The sequence below is a fragment of the Ctenopharyngodon idella genome, chromosome 22, assembly GCF_019924925.1.
Source record: "Ctenopharyngodon idella isolate HZGC_01 chromosome 22, HZGC01, whole genome shotgun sequence".
In the NCBI taxonomy this organism is placed as follows: Eukaryota; Metazoa; Chordata; class Actinopteri; order Cypriniformes; family Xenocyprididae; genus Ctenopharyngodon; species Ctenopharyngodon idella.
Window position 1 is genome coordinate 17,255,296 of NC_067241.1, and position 25,864 is coordinate 17,281,159.

The window sequence follows — 25,864 nt, forward strand, 5'->3', positions numbered from 1 at the left end:
TGGTTCGATTAAAACGAACCCTGGTGCGATTGCTCTGTTAGTGCGGTTCATTTGAGCATGTGTGAACGCTGCCATCCGAACCCTGGTGCGCACCAAACAAGCGGACTGAGACCGCTGAAAAAATGGGTCTCTGTCCACTTCCAAACGAACTCTGGTGTGGTTCGAATGATATATGAACGCAACATGGACCAAAGACATGTAATCGAACCAAAAACAGGAAGATGAGACCCTAAAAAGGACAGAATCCTCACGCATATCGGTTTTTCTTGTCATAGTCGTGAGTCTGCATATGACAGGCATCAGACGCACGTCTCCACGCAGCAGATCATTTGTGTGTGACAGATGGATTCCCGCCGCTGTTTTGACTCCTTTACACATTTTATAAGCTCTTCACGAGTTCCCAGCTGGCCAAAATACCATCATATGCAGGCTACACACACAACAAGCCCATTTATCCCAGCACACAGCAGTGTTTTGGATGTTCGGTAAGTTCCGCCTCAAAATAGGCAATACGTCATAAAATCTGACCAATCACATTGTGAATGTATCCCTGTGCCTTTAGGTTTGTTATCTTTTGGTTTGGTGATAAAATTGCCAATCTGAACACTAATCGGACCAGGACTACATGTTTTTTTTTCTTTTTTGGTCCAAATGAACCAAACGAACCAAACTACAAGTGTGAACTCACCCTCAGTAAAGTTTACACGTAAGACTCCTCAATAATCTCGACGTGCTACTGTTTCTTAACCCTGTGATTAACGACTGCGAGTTGGCTCAGACCACAAAAGGTATCCGACCCATTTGAATTCTGCACAGATTTCAAAAGTGTTTAAAAGTGATATAGAGGGCATTAGGAGGAGAAACTGTTAGACATTAGAAGGAAACGGAGGTTTTACAGAGTTTAACGCCTCTGGCTGAGCTATGGTATAAATGAAATGCTATTGGCTATTTTAAAAATGGGCGGGGCTGTTCGATATGTCCCGCCCTGTCTTCCTGTTTCAGTTGAAATTACGTCAACACAGTGAATAATGCTGCGCGTTCCAACACACTTCAGCGGGCTTTTAATGCTGCTGTGAGGGTGTTTTTAATACAGCGGCTGTGGGAGTGACGGTAAAAAATTACATCTTTCTCTCTTCTGACTGCCGTTATCAATCGCTCTCTATTTTTCTCTTGTTTTGAAAATTGTGAACTATGGAGTATTATGGAGTTTTTCTTTTGCTATTTTCACAAATGGAAACACAAAAAATATATATTTAATGAAGTCTCTCATTCACCGCTATAAAAGTTTACACAACCATGACGTTAAAGTGTTTGCACACTCAGCAGGGATGAATTAGAAACTGTTCCATATTCATGACTGTGGGAGGGGCTATGACATCACTGCAGCAGAGAGTAAGAATTCAGTGAAGGTGAAAGTAAATAAAACAGATGAACTGGAAGCTTCTTCAGACAACTTTATTCAGACACACGGAAGCTAGCTATCACAGCTGACATTCACTCAAAGGTAAGTGATGGAAATGTAAGAGCTTGTTCAGCAGTTTTAAACTGGAATACTATCAGAATATTGTTAATGAGTATGTCATTCTGGCTGTAAAGTAAAGTTTGATTTCTTCTGTCATGTCACACAACTAAAAGACTTCAGAAACAGAAAGTACTTGAACTGCCCTTTTATTCTGTGTTGTCTTTCATATACAAAAAAAAACCCTTTCTGTATGATCAGTTTTATATCAGGACAGGTGTCTCCAGGAGAGATACTATTTTCAGTATTCTTTTTCCAACAGGACAGAAATGAATATCTAGTACTTTTGATTTCATATAATCAGTGGTTACTGGTTTAACTTATAGTACATTATATTTAGCAGACTCACTATTATTTCAACTCCAAACATAAAATGATCTTATTTTGTTGCCTTGATGGGTGTTTGTATGACATAAAATATATGAACATGAATTTTTCTTGAATATCAGGTTTTTGAAGAGGAAATGCACAAGTTCCCCACAAGTTAGACCAGTTTACAAGACTGAATGATAAGAATTTAGCTGCTGAAGTGCTGTCATACCTGTGGTTGTGTTGCCTGGAGATGTTGTTGCAGTATAATTCCGAAACACTCTGAAATGACTCATTGTTCCCGAGTCATATTAAATAATTCGTGATCAACCCATCACTTTAAAAACTAACAACTCTAGGCTACGCAACCACAGGTATGACGGCACTTCAGCAGCTAAATTCTTATTATTCAGTCTTGTAAACTGGTCTAACTTGTGGGGAACTTGTGCATTTCCTCTTCAAAAACCTGAAATTCCAGAAAAATTCATTTTCATATTCATGCTCATGTTTTATGTCATACAAACACCCACAAAGCCAACAAAATAAGGTTATTTTATGTTTGGAGTCGAAGTAAAACAACATAACTGGAACTGAATTGGAAAGCAGCACAAGAGTCACACAGTCCCAAACACTTTTCTGAACTGCTTTATGTCACATGTGTACAGTGAAATATGTGTGCTTTATGTCACTTGGAAAATAAATATTTTGTCAGAATATACAGCTACTTTTGAAGGGCCATCAGTGGAGAAATATTTAAAATCTTTGAGTATTAATATTATCAAAATTTTTCTCTTGCTTCTCTTCATTGTTTTGTCAGTCATGGCATCCTCCAGTGGTCCAGCACTAAATGAGGAGCTCCAGTGCTCCATCTGTCTGGAAGTGTTCACTGATCCAGTCACTACTCCATGTGGACACAACTTCTGCAAAACCTGCCTGAGCGAGTGCTGGACGAACACACAGATCAGCTTCTGTCCACTCTGTAAAGAAAGATTCAGCAGAAGACCTGATCTCAAGATTAATACAACACTCAGAGAGGTTGTGCAACACTTTGAGAAGCTCAAACTAGGAGAATCTGAGGTGTTCTGTGACATCTGTGATGAAAGAAAGCAGAAAGCTGTGAAGTCCTGCCTGACGTGTCAAATCTCGTACTGTGACTCTCATCTGGAGCCTCATCTCAGAGTCCTACGACTAAAGAAACACAAACTCATCAACGCTGTGGAAAACCTGGAGGATTATATATGCCAGAAACATGAGAGTCCTCTGGAGATGTTCTGCAGAGATGATCAGACGAGTGTTTGTGACTCTGATGTGAATGTGAACTCTCTGTATAATGCTCTGTCTCTACTGAAGAAAACTCTAGATGGGACTCTAAATAAAAAACTCAGTCAAACTGGTATGTAAATTTTAAATACAGTGCATGGATTTGATTGTCAGTTACTATCAAAGAAAATAATTTTTTCAAAGAATATTCTGGGTTAAATTAAATTTAAGCATTGGTGACCTGCTGGTGATCACTGCAGATAATTATTTTATCTTAAAATGCAAAGGATCATACTGTTTAAAAAAATGACTATAACATAAACTTGCCACGTTAGCATTAGACTGTTATAAAATTACTTACTAAATCACTCCCCCCAAGCCCCACCCCACCCCTCAAAGCTTTATGTTCTGCACAGACCCTGCAAATTGTCAACATGTTTGTCCCATTGACTTCTATTGCATATTTCCTGTAAACACATTGTTTGTTTTACATGTCAGGGAGTCAACTCAGTCACGCACTCAGTCACCACCTTCATCAATCACCACGTGTGTTCCTCGTCTATCTGCTGACAACATACCACTAATGCTGCCAATGAAGATAAACTCAATGATAATCTGAAAACATTCCCATGAATAATTCATCATTATATTGTCATCTGTGTTCACAGGGTTGAAGTTTGTGCAGAAGTATGCAGGTACAGTGTGGTTGACACCATTTTCTTCAATACACTTACAATACTCTGTTATAATCTGTATTATATACTGTACATCTAAAAGTGTTTAATCTGAAGTTGATTGATAATGTCTGATCTCTCTCAGTGGATGTGACTCTGGATCCTGATACGGCGAATCCATATCTCATCCTGTCTGATGATGGAAAACAAGTCAGTCATGGATACATTAAGCAGAATGTCCCAAAAAACCCAAAGAGATTAGCTGACAGATCTGTTCTGGCAAAGCAGGGATTCAGTTCAGGGAGATTTTACTATGAGGTGCAGGTGAAGGGAAAGACTGGGTGGGGTTTAGGAGTGGCCAGAGAATCCATTAACAGGAAGGGGGACATTGCAGCGAAACCTAAGAATGGAGTCTGGATTCTGATGCTGATTAATGGGAATCAATATATAGCTTGTGATGATCCATATGTCTCTTTATCTTTGAGAGTGAAACCTGAGAAGGTGGGAGTGTTTGTGGATTATGAGGAGGGTCTGGTCTCTTTTTATGATGTGGGCTCCGGCTCTCATATCTACTCTTTCACTGGTCAGACTTTCACTGACAAACTCTATCCAGGGTTTGACCCATGCCTTAATGATAAAGGTAAAAACTCAAAGCCACTGATCATCACACCTGTCAGTTAAATATAAATCATGAAATCTGCAAAGATTATCAATGCATGAGCTGTTTTTAGAGGATTAGAATTTGCAAAACAAAAAGTAACTGCACAATGATTACATGGATTTTATGGATAATTCAAAGTAGAATGAAGCTTTGAGTCTAGTTCATGTTTAAATACATTATATTGAAAAAGACATACACAAGATAAAATGCGTACAAAGTACACAAAAAGAAGACCATATTACCATTATCATTCATCTCAATGGTGTCACACCAACTCTGTCTGATTAAACCACAAGAACACACACAGCCTCAAGCCGCTTTGACATCAAAGACAGGACAAATACGAGACAAACTTTAAGGATCTTCCAAAACCCAATTATATATATATTATATTACATATTTGTCACAGATATATTTAAATGACCAACAATAGAAATGCTATCTGACCATAGAATACGGTCTGTGTACCTTCAGATAGTTAGTTTGTTTTCTAATTTTTGTCTTCAAAATGGAAAAATGAAGAAACCAGTCATTTATCACACACTCGACCCTTCTTGTGAACATAAGTGAACTAATCTAGCGTTGTTTTTTTCATATTTTTATTTTTGTTTTTATCGCACTTTGTTCTAATTCGCCAAATGGAAAAACAATAAAACCAAAATGGATAAGCTTGAATATTCTTGAATATTCGATCTGTACATGGGCAGGAATAAAAAGCCCCTTCGCACTGACTGGTCAACCAAAGATCAAGCCGTGCGGTCATCAGTTCTTACTCAGTTCCACACAACAGAATATAATAGTAGTCATCTGCTACAGTTGTATTTCATCTCTTTTTTCTCAATCAGCTTTTCAAATTTGCTATGTTTTTTTTGTTTTTTACATAATATGATTTAATATGAAATGGTGAAATTCTGCATAATATTCTAAACTTCTACACCTGTTAAGGTAATTTCCATTGTGCATTATGTCTCTCTCTCCTCTCCAGGTGTTAACTTGAAATTACTTGTAAAATGCTGCAATTCTTGGTTTATATTGGAATAACTGCAGCATCTGAATAAAGACAAGTGTTCAATTCTGTAACTGACATTACTTGTACACTAAATTTCTTGCAAATAAATATGTAAATGGAGAATGATTTAAGTTCATGTACATCTACACACATAAATATTACAACAGACAGACAGGATATGAAAAAAAACATGAAGGATCTTTATTGTTGACTTACACCAGTTCTGAATAAAAATACTGAATTATTATTTAGTGATTATGACCCTTCAATCTAGTAAATATTCTTCAAGATAAGTGAGAGCATTAGAAGGCTTCACAATGAAAGAGTTTTTCATTTTGGTTTGAGCACAATATCGGCGAATGAGTGAGCTGACGGCAGTCCATCGATGCCAGGAGCTTCTGAGAGCCGGAGACGGTGGGAACAAACTTCTCCATCAGTGTAACCGTCGCAAGCTTCTCCACATCACTGACAGACAGAAACACAATATCAACTCTCTGGAAGATTTTCACTCTAAACATCATATTAAATGTAGTACAATTTATGTTTTTAAACAAATCTAAAGTGCATGAACACGTCACAGCTGAAATTAAAATGCTGTTGAACACTGAAAGTCTTACCTATACGTGATCTTTCTGACGCTCTGCATTCCCAATCCCTCTATACGGAACAAAACGTTCTTCAACATTTGTGACAGCGGGTTCTTGAACGTGATCTTGACTGTCAACTCTTTACCCACCACAGCGCCATCTTGAGGCTGAAAACAGTAAAAACACAATCAATGGATGTAGAGTTTCTTTTTGTGATGAACTGAATCCAAATATGACACCTTCAGATGTTTCATCAGGTCGCAGTTCCTCACTCTAAACATCACATGACTTCAGAAGATTTGGAATGTAGTGTACTACTCTTATGATAATTATAGTTACATAATCTGACTGCAACCAAAATGCAACAACATCGTTCAGTTTTTCACTTTCATCTTTTACATCCATCAAGTCTAAAAATGACCACAGTAAATTACCATGTGCCATTACCATTGTGGCAAATGTAAAGCAAAAAGAAATGGAAGGGAACCAGAAAGAAAGAAACTTAAGTATTTGTTTTTACATGCTTAAGATCAATTCTGTCATGTTTATTCAATCAAATATAGTAGATAACTGCTTGTCAAGATCAAGAATCATCATTAGTGTCATCGCCCCCAAAAGTGATTAATCCAGATTCACTAACGAATTCAGAGTTACTGAACTGAATCTGTTGCGAGATTAAATAGTAAATTCTGCATGATACTGAAAGTCAATAAATTCGGTCAAGTTATAACAGTAATGAAAAACATACTGCTCTTAGATATAATGTATAGCATGGGCTACATTCATACATTTATATTTGTTTTTATAGACTTCAATTTGCACATAGTTTGAAGGAAAACATTGGGCAGGATGAGGAATAACATGTTTTTCCTCAATAAAACAAGAAATAAATGGTAGATAATCCAAATAGTCAAAAGTGACCGAAGCCTTGAAAAGTAACTTTTTTGTTTTTCAGGAAAACCAATGTAATATATTTTTGTTCAATAATATTTTTTGATTATTATCTAAAATTTTGAGGGTATTTTATGATACTATGCAATATTTATACAATTTTTATTAGCTATTTTTCCCCATTGGAAATAATACAAAATTTTTTTCTAATATTTTTTAAAATTATTTTTCAATTAAAGCAGTATTCCATATTAAAGTAGAGACAAGGCATTTAAAATCAATTTTTTTGAAGGTAGATTAGTGCCATTTGGTGAGAGTAAAAAAAGAAAAACTTATGCAATGCCATGGTGTAACCACTAGATTCCTATAGAGCTCTATATAAAGTGGCTTCTCTAGTGGTTTTTGGACACAAATACTTATTTTTATTAAGTTTTGGATTTGGATTTATACTTAGACATTCTCAAAGACTACTTTGTGAAGGTTTCGATTTTTTTTTGTTTAAAATGTTGATTTGAAGTGTCGGTTTTTGCATTAATTTTACTGCAGTCAAACCTGAACACAGAGGAGGACATTTTGTCACACATAACATCAAAATTCAATAAAAAATAACAAAAATGAACAGGTGTGTTTTATAACAGCTTAATAAATCTGGGTCTGATCTGATTTCAACCTCTTATTTGAGTTTTGGCTCAATTTTACCATATTGTTACAGCCAAACCGGTTCATTTGTGTGTTTGAGTGGGTGTTTCTGTTTTGTACTCTCGATGTTTTTGAGTGTAACCTCTTTCTTGCTGTTCATTTTTTTACTGCTTTGTGGCTGAATTTTTGATTTTATTTCACACATTTGTATAAACTTGCTCTGTCTTATAGTTGAGCTAGTTCATATATATGTGTGTGTGGGGAGGGGGGTTGGATGTGTCTATTTTGCACTCTTGGCATTTTAGAGTGTCCCCCCTTCAGTGCTGTGCACTTTTTTTCTGCACAGTGTCTGAATTGTAGTTTGTACCAACAAAAGATTCTCTGAGTTTTCGTATTTCCCATTCATTTCCTATGTCGGTCATTTTTGACCGAAAAGAAGGTAAGCGTGACTATTTTTTTTTACGACCCTTTAACATGTCCGAATCATGTCCTTGATTTTTGTGTGTTCATATTGCTAATGCGACAAAAGTCACCAAGTGTCATCTCATTCCAACGAAGCTACGATTTTTAACATTTCAAAATATAAAATTTTTCGGTCAAAAATGACCAAAGAGGGCCAGAGGGTTTAATAGGGCATTCGTGCCACCTACTGGCAGTGTAGATCAGAAACACAACAACACTCTTCGTCTCTGAGTATGAGGGCTCATGCAAGCATCCTTTTCAAGTATCCACACTGCAACTCACAGGCCAGAGCGACGAAAGAGCACCATATTGTAAGTGTATTTGACATAGTATGTTTAGATGCTTTTCCTCCTGCGAGCTCTTTCTTTCTTTTATGTTGTTTTACCGGCGAGTCTTCTTCTGTGCTGCACTGAGAATCGACATTATAAAGTGTTGACGAGAATTTCATAAAATTCAAGGATTAAATGAATATTTCACCTTCTTAAAACTCTAAAATACGTAGGTTTTGTGCAATTATTTACATTGTTCTGACATGGAAAATTTAACAAAATCTATACTCACATATCTTAGCTTGATAAATTTACAGATTCTCTTCAGACGGACCGTCTAAATAACCGTTGAAATTTAAATTATACAGATTCGCGCTTCAGGATCGTGACGTGTGCAATTGTACAGTGACAACAGTTTTATGAAAACTAGTATCCTTTTTATTATATTAAAATCACATTAACATTGGCTTAGAAACTTGTTAGCATGCTTTTATATTGTTTGTTTTTACTTTTAAATGCCAATATTAGTTTACCCTTGAACAAGACGCAGGAATGACAATTTAACTTGTGATCATGTTTATTGTGTGGCATTTATTTAATTATATACAGCTGGGCTTCATAAAATTCTAGTTATGAAATTATCATTAACATGAATGATTACTATAGGCATATCTACCCTAAGACTATTTAGCCTACACGCTTTCATATTCATGAAATATGGGCGGAGCTATGTATGACATCACAGCAGGTGAGTGAAAGTTTTTATTGAAGGTGAAACTATAACAGATGAACTAAAAGCTTCTTCAGACAACAACCTTTTTATTCAAACACTCTGAAACTAGTGATTACATCTGATATTCACTCACAGGTAAGTGACAGAAATGTAAGAGTTTAGTAGAGTTTAATACCATGAAGCAGTGTTATCAAAAGCAGTATTTATTGTTATTTAAAAGTGTGTTTGATGTGTAATATCATGTCAGACTTCAGAAACAAGAACTTGACCAGTAGACAGAATGAAAAAAAGTCCAGTAAAAACTGCTCCATAAAATGAAAATCGCATGATGTTTAGAGGATCTTTATTTATTAGGTTATTTATTTGAAAAATAAAACATTTGTCTTTTAAAGTATATAGAAAGATCCTTTCTTGATAGTATTAAATGCTGTTGTTCTTCACTGGAGCTCGTAGAGACATTAGTAGTTTCTTCTACACACCAGAGAGAGATGATAATCAATTACTTTGACAAACAACTGTTCATATTAACATTGTTATAATAGATTTTATGAATACACTGGAATATGTCACCATAATGATTGCATGTTGTCCCCACTATCAGTGTTTGTGTGTCATGAAACAATTCCTTATAATCAATTTCATATGGAAATACTCAAGTTATCCAGAATTAGACCGCCTGTGGTGGTGTAGCCTAGCAGTTAAAGACCTGGAATAACTGACAGATTACAGTACTTAGTTACTATACTTTATTATTTTGAGGAATTTATACCTACTCATGTAACCTAAAATTTTGTAGTACAACTGCGTCTCCAGGAAAAACTTTGTACTTTGTACTCCTCATTTAGACTTTCAGTTTATTCCTTATCAAACAATAAGGAAGTCTATAACGCCTTATAAAAAGCTATCTGTTACATTTCTATTCATCTCAATGGCAGTTGCTTGGCTTGTGCATGACACCTAGAAATGCAAAACCTACCTGTTGTCATCTTTGTTCATGAGCACAACGTCTATAATATAATTTATACGTTGCATGTCAGTATACATGGCTACATGTAAATTACTGAATGATACTTTTGGCCATAGAATGGTGTAGTTACGGCATCTGCCAGCAGGGGCTAAGTGGACTGTGCTAACCAACTAAACTTTTACCCTATGTGTAAAAAATACTTTGAATTATCCAGCAATGTAGATGACATATTGTCATTACTTTCCTTTAGAGCTCTAACGATTATTTTTGTTGAGTAATCGGTTGATTATTTTGACGATTAATTGGATATATTTGTTGTGGTAATAAAAATAGACCTAAGTGAACAATAACCAATAAAATGACTTAAAATACATAGATATGATATCAATGAAGCAATAATAAGTGAAAGTGACATGACGTGAAGGCTGTAACCCATACTCGAAGGTTAGGTGCTTTGCTCAAGGGCAGCTCAGTCCTTTCATGCCGATATTGAGAATCGAACCCACAACCTTTGTGTTACCAGTCTGACTCTAACCATTAGGCCATTTAATATAATTCAGTTCAATTTAATATACATAACAAACATAATCAACTTACATATGTACATTACGTGTTATAACAAATGCCTGCAGAGGGCACCAACGTCATGGTAATTGTTGTTGTTACACTTTACAGCATGATAAATCTTTAATATTGGCAAAACAACATTTAATTCAAATGTCCACTTAATCTTTAATATTTGGCCACTTCTTAACAATAGAAATGCTACAACTACTGTAATTTCTTGAACAAGATCACAACATCAAAACATGCAAACACAGAGCAAGGGTTTAAACTTTTATTTTGAAATCGCGATGAACAACAGTTTGCATATTTAGAAACATATTTATGTATTCTCCTGTGTTGGCTTATAAATTTACACTACAAATCTGGTGAAAATGGCGCTGCGTACACAGATGAACGTTATAAGCAACCATATGCAAACGTTAGGAATCTGTGAAAGGTCAAGAGATTGCGCAAACGAACGTAATCTTAATTTTTTATATAGGTTGTGTATGGTGGCTGAGAGAGCTTAACAAGCTGCAAATTGAAAAAACATCAGCAAGTTAAGAAAACATCTTCATCACATTGACAACACGTGTGCTGCAAATACTCACAATCCAACTAAATACAGAAATGCACTGCAAATACTACAGACCACAAAGGAAATGTTTCAAGGGGACCCAACAAGTGACGAACCTGGCTGGGACCGCTTATTGTTCAATGTCTACTCGTCAATGGTGTTGTCAATGACTGAAAAGGTGAGTTTTTTGTTTATTTTGACATCCTTGATCGTATGTACGTTGTGAGTATTGCATTTCTATATTTAGTTGAGTTATGAGTATTTGCAGCACATGTGTTTTCAAACTGATGAAGATGTTTTCTTAATTTGCTGGTGTTCTATTTTCTATTTTCATGTGTTTTCTTCAGTTGGAGCTCGTTGAGCTCTCTCGGCCACGTAGTTGCGGCACCCAGGAAACACAAAATATGTCAAACTTTATGCGTTTCCTAAATGCACATTATTGGAAACCCAAGCAATCAGCATGCAGAAACTGAGCTTGTGTGGAGCAGCATTTACTGTGATCGGAGCCGCTTTGAGACAGAAGAAACTCATAACCTGCACGCATGTAATTAAAGCGTTGCTTCACCCTGAAACTCACAGCGTATATTTATTTAACTGAATCGCAGCCTTTGTGATTTCACAATAGCACTATGCTAAATTGTTATTTTTAAACGGTTTAAATATATCGTGCAGCCTTTGAAAACGGTCCAATAGAGGGTATGCATGTGATGTCACCGCCAACACTGATTGGCAAAAAGACAGAGTGGCAGCAGTAGATCAGCGTGAATGCCGCGAAAAACACACAAAACACATCTAAAACAGGAAAGAGCTTTGTGATTGACTGTACAAATAGATTTGACAAGAAATCAGAGAAGCAAATGGATCACTGCAATTCACAGAAACAAATGGAAACATGGATTTGCAGTTATTATTTTGTGTCAATATGTTGAATTTTGGGGTAAAATCATACCCTATATATTGTATTGTTATATATTGTATTGACAACTCATCAATTAAATATTTACCATCTTATTTTCTGCATAATTGCAGGTTTTTAAATAAACACTGACAAAAGCTATACAAAATGTTTTAGGGCTGGACGATATGATATAGACAGATCAGGCATAACATTATGAGCACTGACACGTGAAGTGAATAACACTGACTCTCTCTTCATCACGGCACCTGTTAGCGGGTGGATATATTAGGCAGCAAGTGAACATTTGTCCTCAAAGTTGATGTGTTAGAAGCAGGAAAAATGGGCAAGCGTAAGGATTTGAGCGAGTTTGACAAAGACCAAATTGTGATGGCTAGACAACTGGGTCAGAGCATCTCCAGAACTGCAGCTCTTGTGGGGTGTTCCCGGTCTGCAGTGGTCAGTATCTATCAAAAGTGGCCCAAGGAAGGAACAGTGGTGAACTGGTGACAGGGTCATGGGCGGCCAAGGCTCACTGATGCACGTGGGGAGCGAAGGCTGGCCCGTGTGGTTCGATCCAACAGACGAGCTGTAGCTCAAATTGCTCAAGAAGTTAATGCTAGTTCTGATAGAAAGGTGTCAGTATACACAGTGCATAGCAGTTTGTTGCGTATGGAGCTGCATAGCCACAGACCAGTCAGGATGCCCATGCTGACCCCTGTCCACTGCCGAAAGAGCCAACAGTGGACACGTGAGCATCAGAACTGGACCACGGAGCAATGGAAGAAGGTGGCCTGGTCTGAAGAATCACGTGTGCGTCTCTTACCTGGGGAACACATGGCACCAGGATGCACTATGGGAAGAAGGCAAGCCGGTGGAGGCAGTGTGATGCTTTGGGCAATGTTCTGCTGGGAAACCTTGGGTCCTGCCATCCATGTGGATGTTACTTTGACACGTACCACCTACCTAAGCATTGTTGCAGACCATGACCACCCTTTCATGGAAACAGTATTCCCTGGTGGCTGTGGCCTCTTTCAGCAGGATAATGCTCCTGCCACAAAGCAAAAATGGTTCAGGAACGGTTTGAGGTGTTGACTTCGCCTCCAAATTCCCCAGATCTCAATCCAATCAAGCATCTGTGGGATGTGCTGAACAAACAAGTCTGATCCTTGGAGGCTCCACCTCACAACTTACAGGACTTAAAGGATCTGCTGCTAACATCTTGGTGCAGATACCACAGCACACCTTCAGGGGTCTAGTGGAGTCCATGCCTCGACGGGTCAGGGCTGTTTTGGCAGCAAAAGGAGGACCAACACAATATTAGGGAAGGTGGTTATAATGTTATGCCTGATCAGTGTATATAACATTAAATATAAATGATCAACCGTATTTAGACCTACCTATATTGTATTTATATAAAGCGTTCACAGGCAAATTTGCTTTATGTTTTTCCCTGGTGGTGAAATCAGGCACATATAAATACAATAAAAACACAATTCCTGGCTGCATGTCAAAATCCCAAGGATCACTGGACCTTTGGGAAGTCATAAGGAACACTATTGAGTCTAACCTTTAGTTTAAACTGATAATTCTTTGTTTTACTCACGTTTTCGCAGTTCCCCCTATTAAATCCAGTCATGCAACAGGCTCTTTTGCCACTCAGTCCGGCTGAGAGGGCGTGTTCTTGCAGGAAAGTGACATCAATGCATACCCTATGTAATGCGGCCCATGGATTGCCGTCTGTGGAATGCTCCACTTCCCGTGTTTTGACGGTTAATTGACACAGGCAAATTGCAATCGAGGAGGTTTTAAAAATCGAGTACTCAGATTTAATCAAGGAATCATGACAGCCCTACTTATCTTTTCAGTCATGGCATCCTCCCGTGGTCCAGCACTAAATGAGGAGCTCCAGTGCTCCATCTGTCTGGAAGTGTTCACTGATCCAGTCACCACTCCATGTGGACACAACTTCTGCAGAACCTGCCTGAGCAAGTGCTGGACGAACACTTGGACCTGCTTCTGTCCACTCTGTAAAGAAAAATTCAGCAGAAGACCTGATCTCAAGATTAATACAACACTCAGAGAGGTTGCGCAACACTTTAAGAAGAAGCTCAATCTAGGAGAATCTAAAGGGTTCTGTGACATCTGTGGTGAAAGAAAGCAGAAAGCTGTGAAGTCCTGCCTGACGTGTCAAAGCTCTTACTGTGATGATCATCTGGAGCCTCATCTCAGAGTCCCACGTCTAATGAAACACACACTGATCAATGCTGTGGAAAACCTGGAGGATTATATTTGCCAGAAACATGAGAGACCTCTGGAGATGTTCTGCAGAGATGATCAGACGTGTGTTTGTCTGTCCTGCTCTGAAGGAGAACACAGGACTCACAACACTGTTCCTATAGAGGAGGAGAGTCGAGAGAAGAAGGTAAAGAGTTACAGACAAAACACTTTAAACACTCCATGAAATACATCTTTGAAATGTACAAAACTACAATTGGGTCTTTAAATGGTTTTCAAAATCAATATTCAAATAAGAGTTGGAAGATGGAAACATAAATTCAGTGATAAATGTGTTTTTCTCTGTATGTAGGATCATCTGGTTCAGACACAGACAGATGTTCATCAGATGATCCAGGACAGAATGAAGAAGATTCAAGAGATCAAACACTCAGTAGAACTAAGAAAAGTGAGTGGAAAAAACGATTACAGCACAAAAGCAGTCTCAAAGTACAAACTGGTATTGGCCGAAGCACCAAGAGTAACAAAAGCAACATAGAAGGTTCACTAATTGTAGTCTTAACAGGCAAGACAGTAGACAAACAGAAACAATACCCAGGTAAACAAGCCAGGTTCAAAAGGCAGGTAGCAAGAGTCATAAATAATAATAATCTAAAAAGGGTCAAAACCAGGAAAGACAATCATGGGGAAAATGCTCAGAAATGTTAGCCTTGGCAAAACAAGACTTCACACTGAGCCTAGCTTGCTCAGTGCTTCAATAGGCCATGAAATGGTGGATAGGTGTGTGCAATCAGTCCAAGTTTGTGAGTTCTGGGATTTGTAGTCCAATTACTAATACTCGGGTGAGAGCGACCTCTGGTGGCAGACAGGAGGATGTTCAGTGACAGCGTTCGTGACAGATGCTGAATTTAATGGATTTAAAAAGTCACATATTTCTTAAAGTATCCTTTTAAATAAATATGTGAATACATAATAAATTAATTTGCAAATTGATCTCATTCATCAGAAGAACATGGAGAAAGAGAAATCATCCAGTGTTGAGATCTTCACTGATCTGATCCGCTCCTTTGAGAGATGTCAGTCTGAGCTGCTGAAGATGATGGAGGAACAGCAGAAAGCAGCAGAGAAACAGGCTGAAGATCTCATTAAAGAGCTGCAGCAGGAAATCACTGAGCTGAAGAAGAAAAACACTGAGCTGGAGCAGCTCTCACACACTGATAATCATCTCCAACTCATACAGGTCTGTCAACATCTGTCTCATCAGTCATCATGTACAACATTACAGGACAAACACTCTGTTCACAAACATGATGAGCTGCCTCTGTAAGCAAAAGAGCAAAAGAAGAGCATTTAATGAACTTTATAAAAAACAATTATTTAATATTTCTCTCACCTGTTGTAGATGTACTCACCCCTGTACAGCCGTCGACATGCCAAGAACTGGACTGAGATCCGGATTGACTCTGATGTAAATGTGAACTCTCTGTATAGAGCTCTGGCTCAACTGAAGAAAACTCATGAGACACTAAATGAAAAACTCAGTCAAACTGGTATGTGATTATAAAATACAGTGTATAAATATTTGTTGTCAGTAACTATGAGAAATATTTTTAAAGAAAATTCTGGGACAAATCCAATTTAAGGATCTGTTATGTGCTGGTGATTACCATAGACAATTATTTAGTCTCAGTTTGTAGGATTGCTTAGAAAATATAACCATAACATAATCATCAACTTAAAAACTCCATATTAGCATTAGACTGGAGTGATAAAAGACCATGGTGGGGCTGACAGAGGTGAAATAGGCCGTGCCCCTTTATAGTCCAGACAGGGAGCACAGGGGATTCATAGATGGCCTCAGTGGCCGTAACAGAGGAGTCAGGGACGGCCCTCCTGGTCGTGATGAGGAACTCAGCAGCAGATGATACCACCTATAAGGGCAGCTGTAGTGGTCAACGTGTGTGTGGCCCAGACACACAAGATGGCAGTAGCTATTGTAGGAAGTACCAAAGCCAGGGGATGAACTTCCGTGACCACCGGACTTGGGACCACCAAGCAAGGGAGCACAGAGATTACCAGACTTGAATGCAGAGAAACCACCGGTGAAGGGAGAGCTGAGACCATCGAACTTGGGACCACTGATATAGAGCAGAGTTCTCTGATTTCTCTTGGCAGAGTTTTTAAATTTCTTCGGCTGGATCCATTGTGGGTCAGGTCTTCTATGACGTAGGGCGAACTTAGAGATGAGGAAAACTGGATCCAAGTGCAGATAAAACTTTAATAGAGATTAAAAAAAAAATACTAAACACTAGGAAACAAGGAACAGAACAAAAACACAAGGAAACAAGAAGCACAGAGAAAATCAACCAATAGCTAGGGAATAAGATGACCAAGTACAAAAGAAGCACAAGGGCTATATATATATATATATATATATGTATATATACACCAATCAGGCATTACATTATGAACACCTACTAATATTGTGTTGGTCCCCCTTTTGCTGCCAAAACAGCCCTGACCCGTCGAGGCATGGACTCCACTAGACCCCTGAAGGTGTGCTGTGGTTTCTGACACCAAGATGTTAGCAGCAGATCCTTTAAGTCCTGTAAGTTGCGAGGTGGAGCCTCCATGGATCGGTCTTGTTTGTTCAGCACATCCCACAGATGCTCGATTGGATTGAGATCTGGGGAATTTGGAGGCGAAGTCAACACCTCAAACTCGTTGTTGTGCTCCTCAAACCATTCCTGAACCATTTTTGCTTTGTGGCAGGAGCATTATCCTGCTGAAAGAGGCCACCAGGGAATACCGTTTCCATGAAAGGGTGTACATGGTCTGCAACAATGCTTAGGTAGGTGGTACGTGTCAAAGTAACATCCACATGGATGGCAGGACCCAAAGTTTCCCAGCAGAACATTGCCCAAAGCATCACACTGCCTCCACCAGCTTGCCTTCTTCCCATAGTGCATCCTGGTGCCATGTGTTCCCCAGGTAAGGGACACACACGCACATGGCCATCCACGTGATGTAAAAGAAAACATGATGACCACCTTCTTCCATTGCTCCGTGGTCCAGTTCTGATGCTCACGTGCCCACTGTTGGCTCTTTCGGCAGTGGACAGGGGTCAGCATGGGCACCCTGACTGGTCTGCAGCTATGCAGCTCCATACGCAACAATCTGTGATACTCTGTGTATTCTGACACCTTTCTATCAGAACCAGCATTAACTTCTTGAGCAGTTTGAGCTACAGTAGCTCGTCTGTTGGATCGAACCACACGGGCCAGCCTTCACTCCCCACGCTCATCAATGAGTCTTGGCCGCCCATGACCCTGTCGCCAGTTCACCACTGTTCCTTCCTTGGAGCACTTTTGATAGATACTGACCACTGCAGACCGGGAACACCCCACAAGAGCTGCAGTTTTGGAGATGCTCTGACCCAGTCGTCTAGCCATCACAATTTGGACAAAATTTTCACTTGCTGCCTAATATATCCCAGCCACTAACAGGTGCCATGATGAAGAGATAATCAGTGTTATTCACTTCACCTAACACTGATTATCTCTTCAGCACGGCACCTGTTATTGGGTGGGATATATTAGGCAGCAATTGAAAATTTTGTCCTCAAATTTGATGCGTTAGAAGCAAGAAAAATGGGCAAGCGTAAGGACTTGAGTGAGTTTAACAAGGATCGCTAAATGATGGAAACGGTATTCCCTGGTGGCCTTGGCCTCTTTCAGCAAGATAATGCTCCTGCCATAAAGCCAAAATGGTTCAGGAATTGTTTGAGGAGCACAACAACGAGTTTGAGGTGTTGACTTGGCCTCCAAATTCCCCAGATCTCAATCCAATCGAGCATCTGTGGGATGTGCTGAACAAACAAGCCCTATCCATGGAAGCTCCACCTGCTGCTAACATCTTGGTCCAGATACCACAGCACACCTTCAGGGGTCTAGAGGAGTCCATGCCTCGACGGGTCAGGGCTGTTTTGGCAGCAAAAGGGGGACCAACACAATATTACATATACATACAAGGCATAAGGAGGAAACAACACCTGGGCACATAACAATAGAAGTTTTTCTACCTCACAAGGACAATTTAGACACTTTACAGCTCAAATAAATACAAAGTTCTGGCATGAAACTCTAGATGTTGCAGGCTGATAGGTCTAACTCATTTGGTAGCGATCACATCATTTACATAGCACAGCTGATTTGGTGTTGTCGCATCAGCAGCCAATGAACTGCAGCTCAACAATCCAACAAATACCGGTAGTGTTTGCTGTTAGCAGTCTGCAGCGCGCTTTCAGAAACCCTTTCGCCTTCCTCAGCTCCACCTGTATAGATCTGCTACGGGGGGTTAATTCATGTATGTTACATGTGCAGCTGCATGTCTTACATGCTCACAGCAATGTGTGTGAATGTATTGGCAGCAAGTCTCGGTACTTGCTCTGCAGCAGCGTAGCAGATCTACATTTCCATATCCATTTTCATGCCAATCTACTACCATACCAATTTCCCAAGAGTTGTCATGACAGGACAATTTAGTTACTGAATAATTAATATGCCCTTATACTTTTGTTATAAGTACATTTACTGTAAACACATTTTGTTTTAGGAATGGATGGATGAGCCACATTTACATGCCACTGAATAGAGATAATCTCATTGTTAACCTGAAACTATTCCTACAAATAATTCAACATCTTATATTATCTGTGTCCACAGGGTTGAAGTGTGTACAGAAGTATGCAGGTACAGTGTGATTGACATAATTTTCTCAAATACACTTAGAATACTTTGTTAATCTTGTTGCTCTGAAGTTGACTGATAATGTCTGATCTCTCTCAGTGGATGTGACTCTGGATCCTGATACAGCAAATCCATATCTCATCCTGTCTGATGATGGAAAACAAGTCAGTCATGGAGACTTTGAGCAGTACATACCAGAAAACCCAAAGAGATTTGATGTCTGTTTTTGTGTTCTGGCAAAGGAGGGATTCAGTTCAGGGAGATTTTACTATGAGGTGCAGGTGAAGGGAAAGACTGAGTGGGATTTAGGAGTGGCCAGAGAATCCATTAACAGGAAGGAGATAAACCAACTGACTCCAGCGAATGGATTCTGGACAGTGGCTCTGATTAATGAGAATGAATATTTAGTTTGTGATGATCCAGTGGCCTCTTTCCCTCACAGAAAGACCCCTGAGATGGTGGGAGTGTTTGTGGATTATGAGGAGGGTCTGGTCTCTTTTTATGACGTGGGCACCGGCTCTCATATCTACTCTTTCACTGGTCAGAATTTCACTGAGAAACTCTATCCATATTTAAGCCCATGCCTTAATAATGAAGGTAAAAACTCAAACCCACTGATCATCACACCTGTCAGTTAAAATGAACAAATAAATTCCCCAGACGTTAAACATTAAACCTGTAAAATTTATTTATGCATGTGCTGTTGTTAAGGATTAAAATATGTACAAAGCCAAAATGAATCTGCACACCAAATCAAAAAATTAGATTAATAATTCAAACTGACGAGGCTACAAATCTAAGACCCATGATCAAGTAGATTTTACTGAACAAATCAAATCCTGCAACCTTCAGGTCCAACCCTACTCCAGCACAACTGGCTGTTTTCAAATAAAGCCACAGTCACACTAGACTTTGAGCATGAACAATATCTATGGACACTGCAATGATCGCAGTATGACGTAACACTCTGTGGCGTCTTTTTTAAAAGCATAATTCAACATATAATACACACAAAATGTAAAAATATGCAATCTACACCATTTTACTGCAAAGCTGCAATCCTGTAGATTTAAAGTTTGCGTTCTTTTAATTCGGCTAAGAGTCACACCGTTAAGCATCAGTCTTCTATTGGTCACACGACTTCATGTGATACAAATTCACAGGGCAGAGTTCACCAAACTTGAACTCTGGAACGCAGTGAAATTCACATGAACTTGTGTTTCCTGACTCATGCATATGAATGGAAGTCAATGGAATGAAAAGTGTGACTGCCCCTTTATCTAACTGGGTTATGCTAACCAGCCAAACCTAAGTAAAAACACTGAATCCATGGAAACTCATTTCTATAAATAATGCCATTATTTCTGCTCCAGCAGCCCATGAGCTCGCTCCAGCCTGCGAGCCCTTCCTGCCCCCCCTAAAGCTCCTGAAAAAATTTTTGGGGTGCATGTGGGTGGGGAACATGTGGGTGGGGCTCAGGAACCGCCATGGCCGCCCACGTCTCCTGACCTGCCATGGCCGCCCACGGCCTCTGACCCGCCATGGCCGCTGACCCGCCATGGCATCCCAAGGCTCCTGACCCGCCATGACGGCTCAAGCTCCTAGACCCGCCCTGGGGACCTCCGTAACCGTCTGCACCTCCCCCCGCACCTGCATGTCTCCAGGGCGCCCACCCCCCCTCCCCCGTTGTTACATCTTAGGCGCTAGGACGCGCTAACCGGGGAGGAGGAGGTAATGTTACAGTCTTGCCTGCCCTGGACTCCGTTTCCCATGTTCCTCCCTGTTCCACACCTGAATGCACTTCCTCATCATCTCTCCCGCTCTTCCCGGATTCCCTGCACCTGTCCATCGTCATCAGCACACCCTTTATATTGGACCCACTCCCTGCACTCCCTGTCTGTTCTTGTTGTTGTTTGATGTTGTTGAATGTGTTTGCTGTTCTGATTCCTTGGATAAATAAACACACCGTTTCGTAGAAGTCCGATTCTGCCTTATTCACGATTGTGACAATTACAGCTTGTAATGAGTCCATTTCTGAAGCCATTTTCTCTCTTTGTTCTCCAGCTGTTAACTTGAAATGAGATGTAAAATGTTGCAGTTCTTCAACTACAGCATCTGAATAAATACATATTAAATTCTATAACTGATATCGCTTGTATTAAACTGCATGCTAATAAATATGCAAATACAAACTGCAGAATAAACATCTCACATAAACATTTTGGACAGACAGGACATGACATTTACCAACCACAGTGTCCTCTAGAGGCTGAAAACAGTACAAACACAATCAATGGATGTAGAGTTTCTTTTTGTGTTGAATTGAATCCAAATATGACACCTTCAGATGTTTCATCAGGTTGCAGTTCCTCACTCTAAGCATCACATGACTTCAGAAGATTTGGAATATAGAGCATGAGTCAGAATGTAGTGCACTACTCTTATGATAATTTATGGTTACATAATCTAACTGCAACCAAAATGCAACATCATGAAACATAAACATGTTGTGTTTGTTACACGTGACAAATAAAGACTAGTGTCTCATTGGCGTACAGTGATGATGAGGTCTGGTGTGCGCAGTCTGAAGTTGAACCGTGTGGCCAGAATCTGTTTGATGCCACTTGTGAAAACCACTACATAAATAAAACTATTCTCTATATTCAGTAAATAAGCCTCTGACTCAAGGTTTTGCTTCTTTTTCATTGCTGTAATTTTGCGTACAATCAGCACACTGCACATTATGTATTAGCGGCTTTGATTAGAAGATGCAATAAATTACATTTTTAATGTGCCCTATAAGTGCTTTTACATTTTTCATCACCTTCCTAAACTAAGAAAAAAAAAAAAACATTCAATTTTAATGACAACACAATTTAATGCAATCCAGTAATCATTTTTGCACTGTTAAAATCGTCTCACACTGATGGCATTTGTATCGTTTGTGATTTTTAATACCTTTCCGAATGAAAATATTTCCACGTTGGTGGCCCGTGAATAACTTTTCTTCAGTTATGAGATTTTGAGGTTTCTGACACTGATGTTTGTCCTCCATTTCATTTAGCTTTTCACTTTCTTCTTCCATGTCCATCAAGTCTAAAAATGAACATAGCAAGTCATTCTATTGTGACAAATGCAAATCAAAAAGAAATGAAAGGGAACCCCATATTTTTGCAGAAAACATGAAACTGAAGTATCTGTTTTTACATGTTTCAGGTCAATAAAAGACCATCTTGTGGCTGGTGGGACAGGCCGTGCCCCTTTAGTCCAGACAGGGAGCACAGGGGATTCAGAGATGGCCTCAGTGGCCGTAACAGAGGAGTCAGGGGCGGCCCTCCTGGTCATGACGGGTAACTCGGGAGCAGATGACTCTGCCTATGGGAGAGCTGTAGCGGTCAACGCCACATCTTTGGAGCTGTGTATGGCCCAGACACACAAGATGGCAGTAGCTATTGTAGGAAGTACTGAAGCCAGGGGACTTCCGTGACCACCGGACTTGTGATCACAGAGATCACCAGACTTGTCAGTTAAAACAAACAAATAAATTCCCCCCAAATATGAAACATTACACCTGGAAAAGTTATCTATACATGTGCTGCTTTTGAAGGATTAAATTATGTACAAAGCCAAAATGAATCTGCACACCAAATCAAAAAATTAGATTTATAATTCAAAGTAACGAGGCTACGAAACCCGTCTCGGGTTATGACTGTAACCCTTGTTCCCTGAGAAGGGAACGAGATGTCGCGTCGAAGACAACATTTTGGAGAACGCCTCCAGCATGATAGGGTCTGAAGCACGTGTAGAACTAGTCCAATCTTGAATTAGTGTTGCGTCATGACGTCACAAGTGACAGTGTACACAGAAGCTACAAAGGGGAGTCGGCACTGAACAGTGTTAGCTTCTGATACTTCAAAGCAAGTCATTCTCAGGCACTCAGGAGGTGTGGTAAAGAGACACAGCATCTCGTTCCCTTCTCAGGGAGCAAGGGTTACAATCATAACCCGAGACGTTCCCTTTCGAAGGAACTCGTGCTGCGTTGAAGACGACACTTTGGGGAAGGAAATACCCACTGCACCATAATGACTAGTGCCTGTCCTTGTGTGAAACTTGTCAGGCACAGCTCAGGACGAGAGGACTTGAGAACCTGGTGTGGAGGGCAGATCCAAGCTATAATATCTTATCAAAGTGTGTGGGGAGATCCAGCCAGTGGCATCACAGACCTCTTGAAGGGAGACCCCTGATAGCTGGGCTTTAGAGGCTGCCACTCCTCTAGTTGAGTGAGCTCTTATCAGAAGAGGGCATAATAGGTGTAGCCTCTCATGATCAGGTGATATGTGGTGAAGGATGAAGAGCCTGCAGGATGATAGACTGCACTACATTCAATGGCCCCTTGGGCACATAGCCCGGCCTAGGGTGGAGAATGGACTTTACCCTCCCAGGAGCAAACTTGAGGCAGGAGGGATCAACAGATAGTGCCTGCAGGTCCCCAACCCTTTTGAGGGATGTAATAGCTAGTGGGAAGGCCATTATGAAAGCGAGAAACTTCTTAGACACCTCGTCAGTGGGTTTGAAGGGTGCCAGGGATAACCTTTCAAGAACCACTGCCAGGTCCTAAAGAGGAACCCTGGCTTGGACGACAGGAAGGAAACAAACTATCAATTGGTGTCTCCCCAAAGGGCCACCACTTATAGGTGTGTATGTACCCACTATAGAGCTTAATTTCCTGACGCATTCAAACTCTTTTCACAATATGAGTACTTGAAAGGTTTCTCTCCAGTATGAATTCTTTGGTGCTGTTTCAATTGGCTGTCTGAAGTAAAGGTCTTCCCGCACTCAAAGCACATATAAGATCTCACACTGGTATGCATTTTCTGGTGCTCTTTAAAATATTGCAGATATGAAAAGCCCTTTCCACAAAAAGAACATTTGTAAGACTTATTATTTGCATGAGATTTCAGATGTCTTGGAAGGCTTGAAGTGTTTAATCACACTGAACACAGTTATACAGCCTTAATCCAGAGTGAATGCGCAGATGACCTTTGACATTGTGTTTCAATGTGAAACTCTTTCCACACTGAGGGCATGTGAACGGCTTCTCTCCAGTGTGAACTCTCATGTGCACAATGAAGTGTTCTTTACGATTGAAAATCTTTCCACACTGTCGACACATGAAGGACTTTCAGGCTGCTTCTCTCTCAGAGTCTAAAATGAACAGAAAATCCAGAGATGAGAGAACTGATCTTCTGCCCAACAGATGTCAAACATTTATATAATCAGATCTTTTAAAATAATTACTCATAGATATACACAAATTACCTTAACAGTGAATAAATAATCAATTACCTCATCATCTAGAGATAGCAGTTTTATCAAATTATTATCATTTGAGATAACGGAAACTTTGTACTTTACTGCCACACAATAAGGGAATTTTCTTTCTGTGCTTTTTACTGGTAGTACACAGCGCTGCATTACCGCACGCACCCCCTTTTGGATTGGAGTGTGGATCGACCTGTGACTGACTATATTCGTCATGTGACTGCATGCACCGAACCGTGACGTCCGTACTGTTCAGTTTGGTATGAATACCATTGCACCCCTACTAATAATGTTTGTGAATGACATTCATGGATGTTACTCCATGTTGTAGACAAAAAATCAGTTTTCTTGCTGCTACAAATGGAATCAGTACATAAAATGCCTAATAAGGCACTAAAGAGTGACAGATCACATGCGCTCCACTGACTTTACTCCTATTGGTTGCTGCTCCCAAAAGTCGCTCTTCATTTGCATAAATTTGAACAGATCTCAACTTTGAGATCCGGTCGCCAATTGTCCCTGTCTCATGTCCCCGGAAATCGCCAGCTCTCCATTGAAATGAATGGGATTGTGTCACTGGTGGTGTGAATGCACCTTCAGTCCTTTCCAGCTCTACAGCGCCACCACAGTTTTCCAATGTAAATCTGTGGTGAAAAATGGAACTGCAGTACGCTCTAATTTAGAGCAACTGGTGCAGATTTTGGACTGTCCCACTTATTTTCACATTACCTTACGTAAACCTCGCTCCAGACCAAGACGATATCAATCCACTTCAGCTGTGTGTATATTAGTCTGCATCAGGTTAGTAACTAGTTGGCATGTCTGTTCTTCGCATGTAGCATATCAAATTAATGAAAGCATAAATCCTTTAGTTTTGTGCTCAAAACCTTTATATAATTTTGTTGTGTTTGTTTTTTCTGAGAATAGACAAGACTTTCTTTTCCTTACCAGAATTCCTCTACAACTGGTAATATTCTAAAACAACATTCTGAGGAAACGAATATACATTAAGGCCCCATTTACACTAATGCATTTTCATTTTAAAATGGCAGTTTTCGAGGATCTAAAACACCGGAGTAGTGTAAACGACAGGTGTAACCATAGCAAAAGTTATGTGTTTTAAAACAAAAATGCTCTAGTGTAAACGGGGCCTAAGGCAATTCTAAGATGGCATTCTATGTGTGTCATGTCTTTGTACTTAAACCCTGTCAATCAACATTAGAGCGCTACCCTCAGGCTGAATAGCGCAAGGACACTAGACTTTTGCCAAATACAAATGTGTCTGCATGTTCAGTGATTAGAATATAAAGCTTACAAAATGTTTATCTTTATGTACAAAATGTTATCTGCCCTACCTAATTTTACAGTCAGGAGCTGCTACTGAAACTTCATCATCTTCCTGCAGTCCACCAGTTTGACTGAGCACATCTTCAGCATCTGCTGTTCTCCAGCGTTACAGTCTGAACCCAGAGACTCTGTGGAGGTTTGATCCAGACTGAATCCGGTCCATCAGTCACACACACTGAAACATTTTACAGCTCCTGAGGAAAACAGAATT

At 39.7% G+C, this 25,864-nt stretch overlaps 3 protein-coding genes, 1 long non-coding RNA gene and 1 pseudogene across 4 annotated transcripts in view; 4 read left to right on the forward strand and 1 right to left on the reverse strand.

The window, feature by feature from the left end:
* Window positions 1–25,864, reverse strand: part of LOC127504892 (uncharacterized) — a 72,565-nt gene that overhangs the window by 24,175 nt on the left and 22,526 nt on the right. The gene's annotated exons all lie outside the window — the stretch shown is intronic.
* LOC127504881 (E3 ubiquitin-protein ligase TRIM39-like) overlaps window positions 1–25,864 on the forward strand; it is a 55,590-nt pseudogene that overhangs the window by 11,505 nt on the left and 18,221 nt on the right.
* The window catches only part of LOC127504877 (E3 ubiquitin-protein ligase TRIM39-like), a 60,712-nt gene that overhangs the window by 8,597 nt on the left and 26,251 nt on the right, over window positions 1–25,864 (forward strand). The gene's annotated exons all lie outside the window — the stretch shown is intronic.
* Window positions 1–25,864, forward strand: part of LOC127504879 (zinc-binding protein A33-like) — a 47,731-nt gene that overhangs the window by 8,583 nt on the left and 13,284 nt on the right. The window lies entirely within an intron of this gene.
* On the forward strand, window positions 13,867–21,482 carry LOC127504878 (E3 ubiquitin-protein ligase TRIM11-like). The gene is made up of 6 exons (XM_051880020.1): window positions 13,867–14,423; window positions 14,589–14,684; window positions 15,243–15,476; window positions 15,639–15,786; window positions 18,961–18,987; window positions 19,084–21,482. Exons 1-6 carry the CDS (start codon window positions 13,869–13,871, stop codon window positions 19,620–19,622), a joined length of 1,599 nt encoding a protein of 532 aa, XP_051735980.1. The 5' UTR covers window positions 13,867–13,868; the 3' UTR covers window positions 19,623–21,482.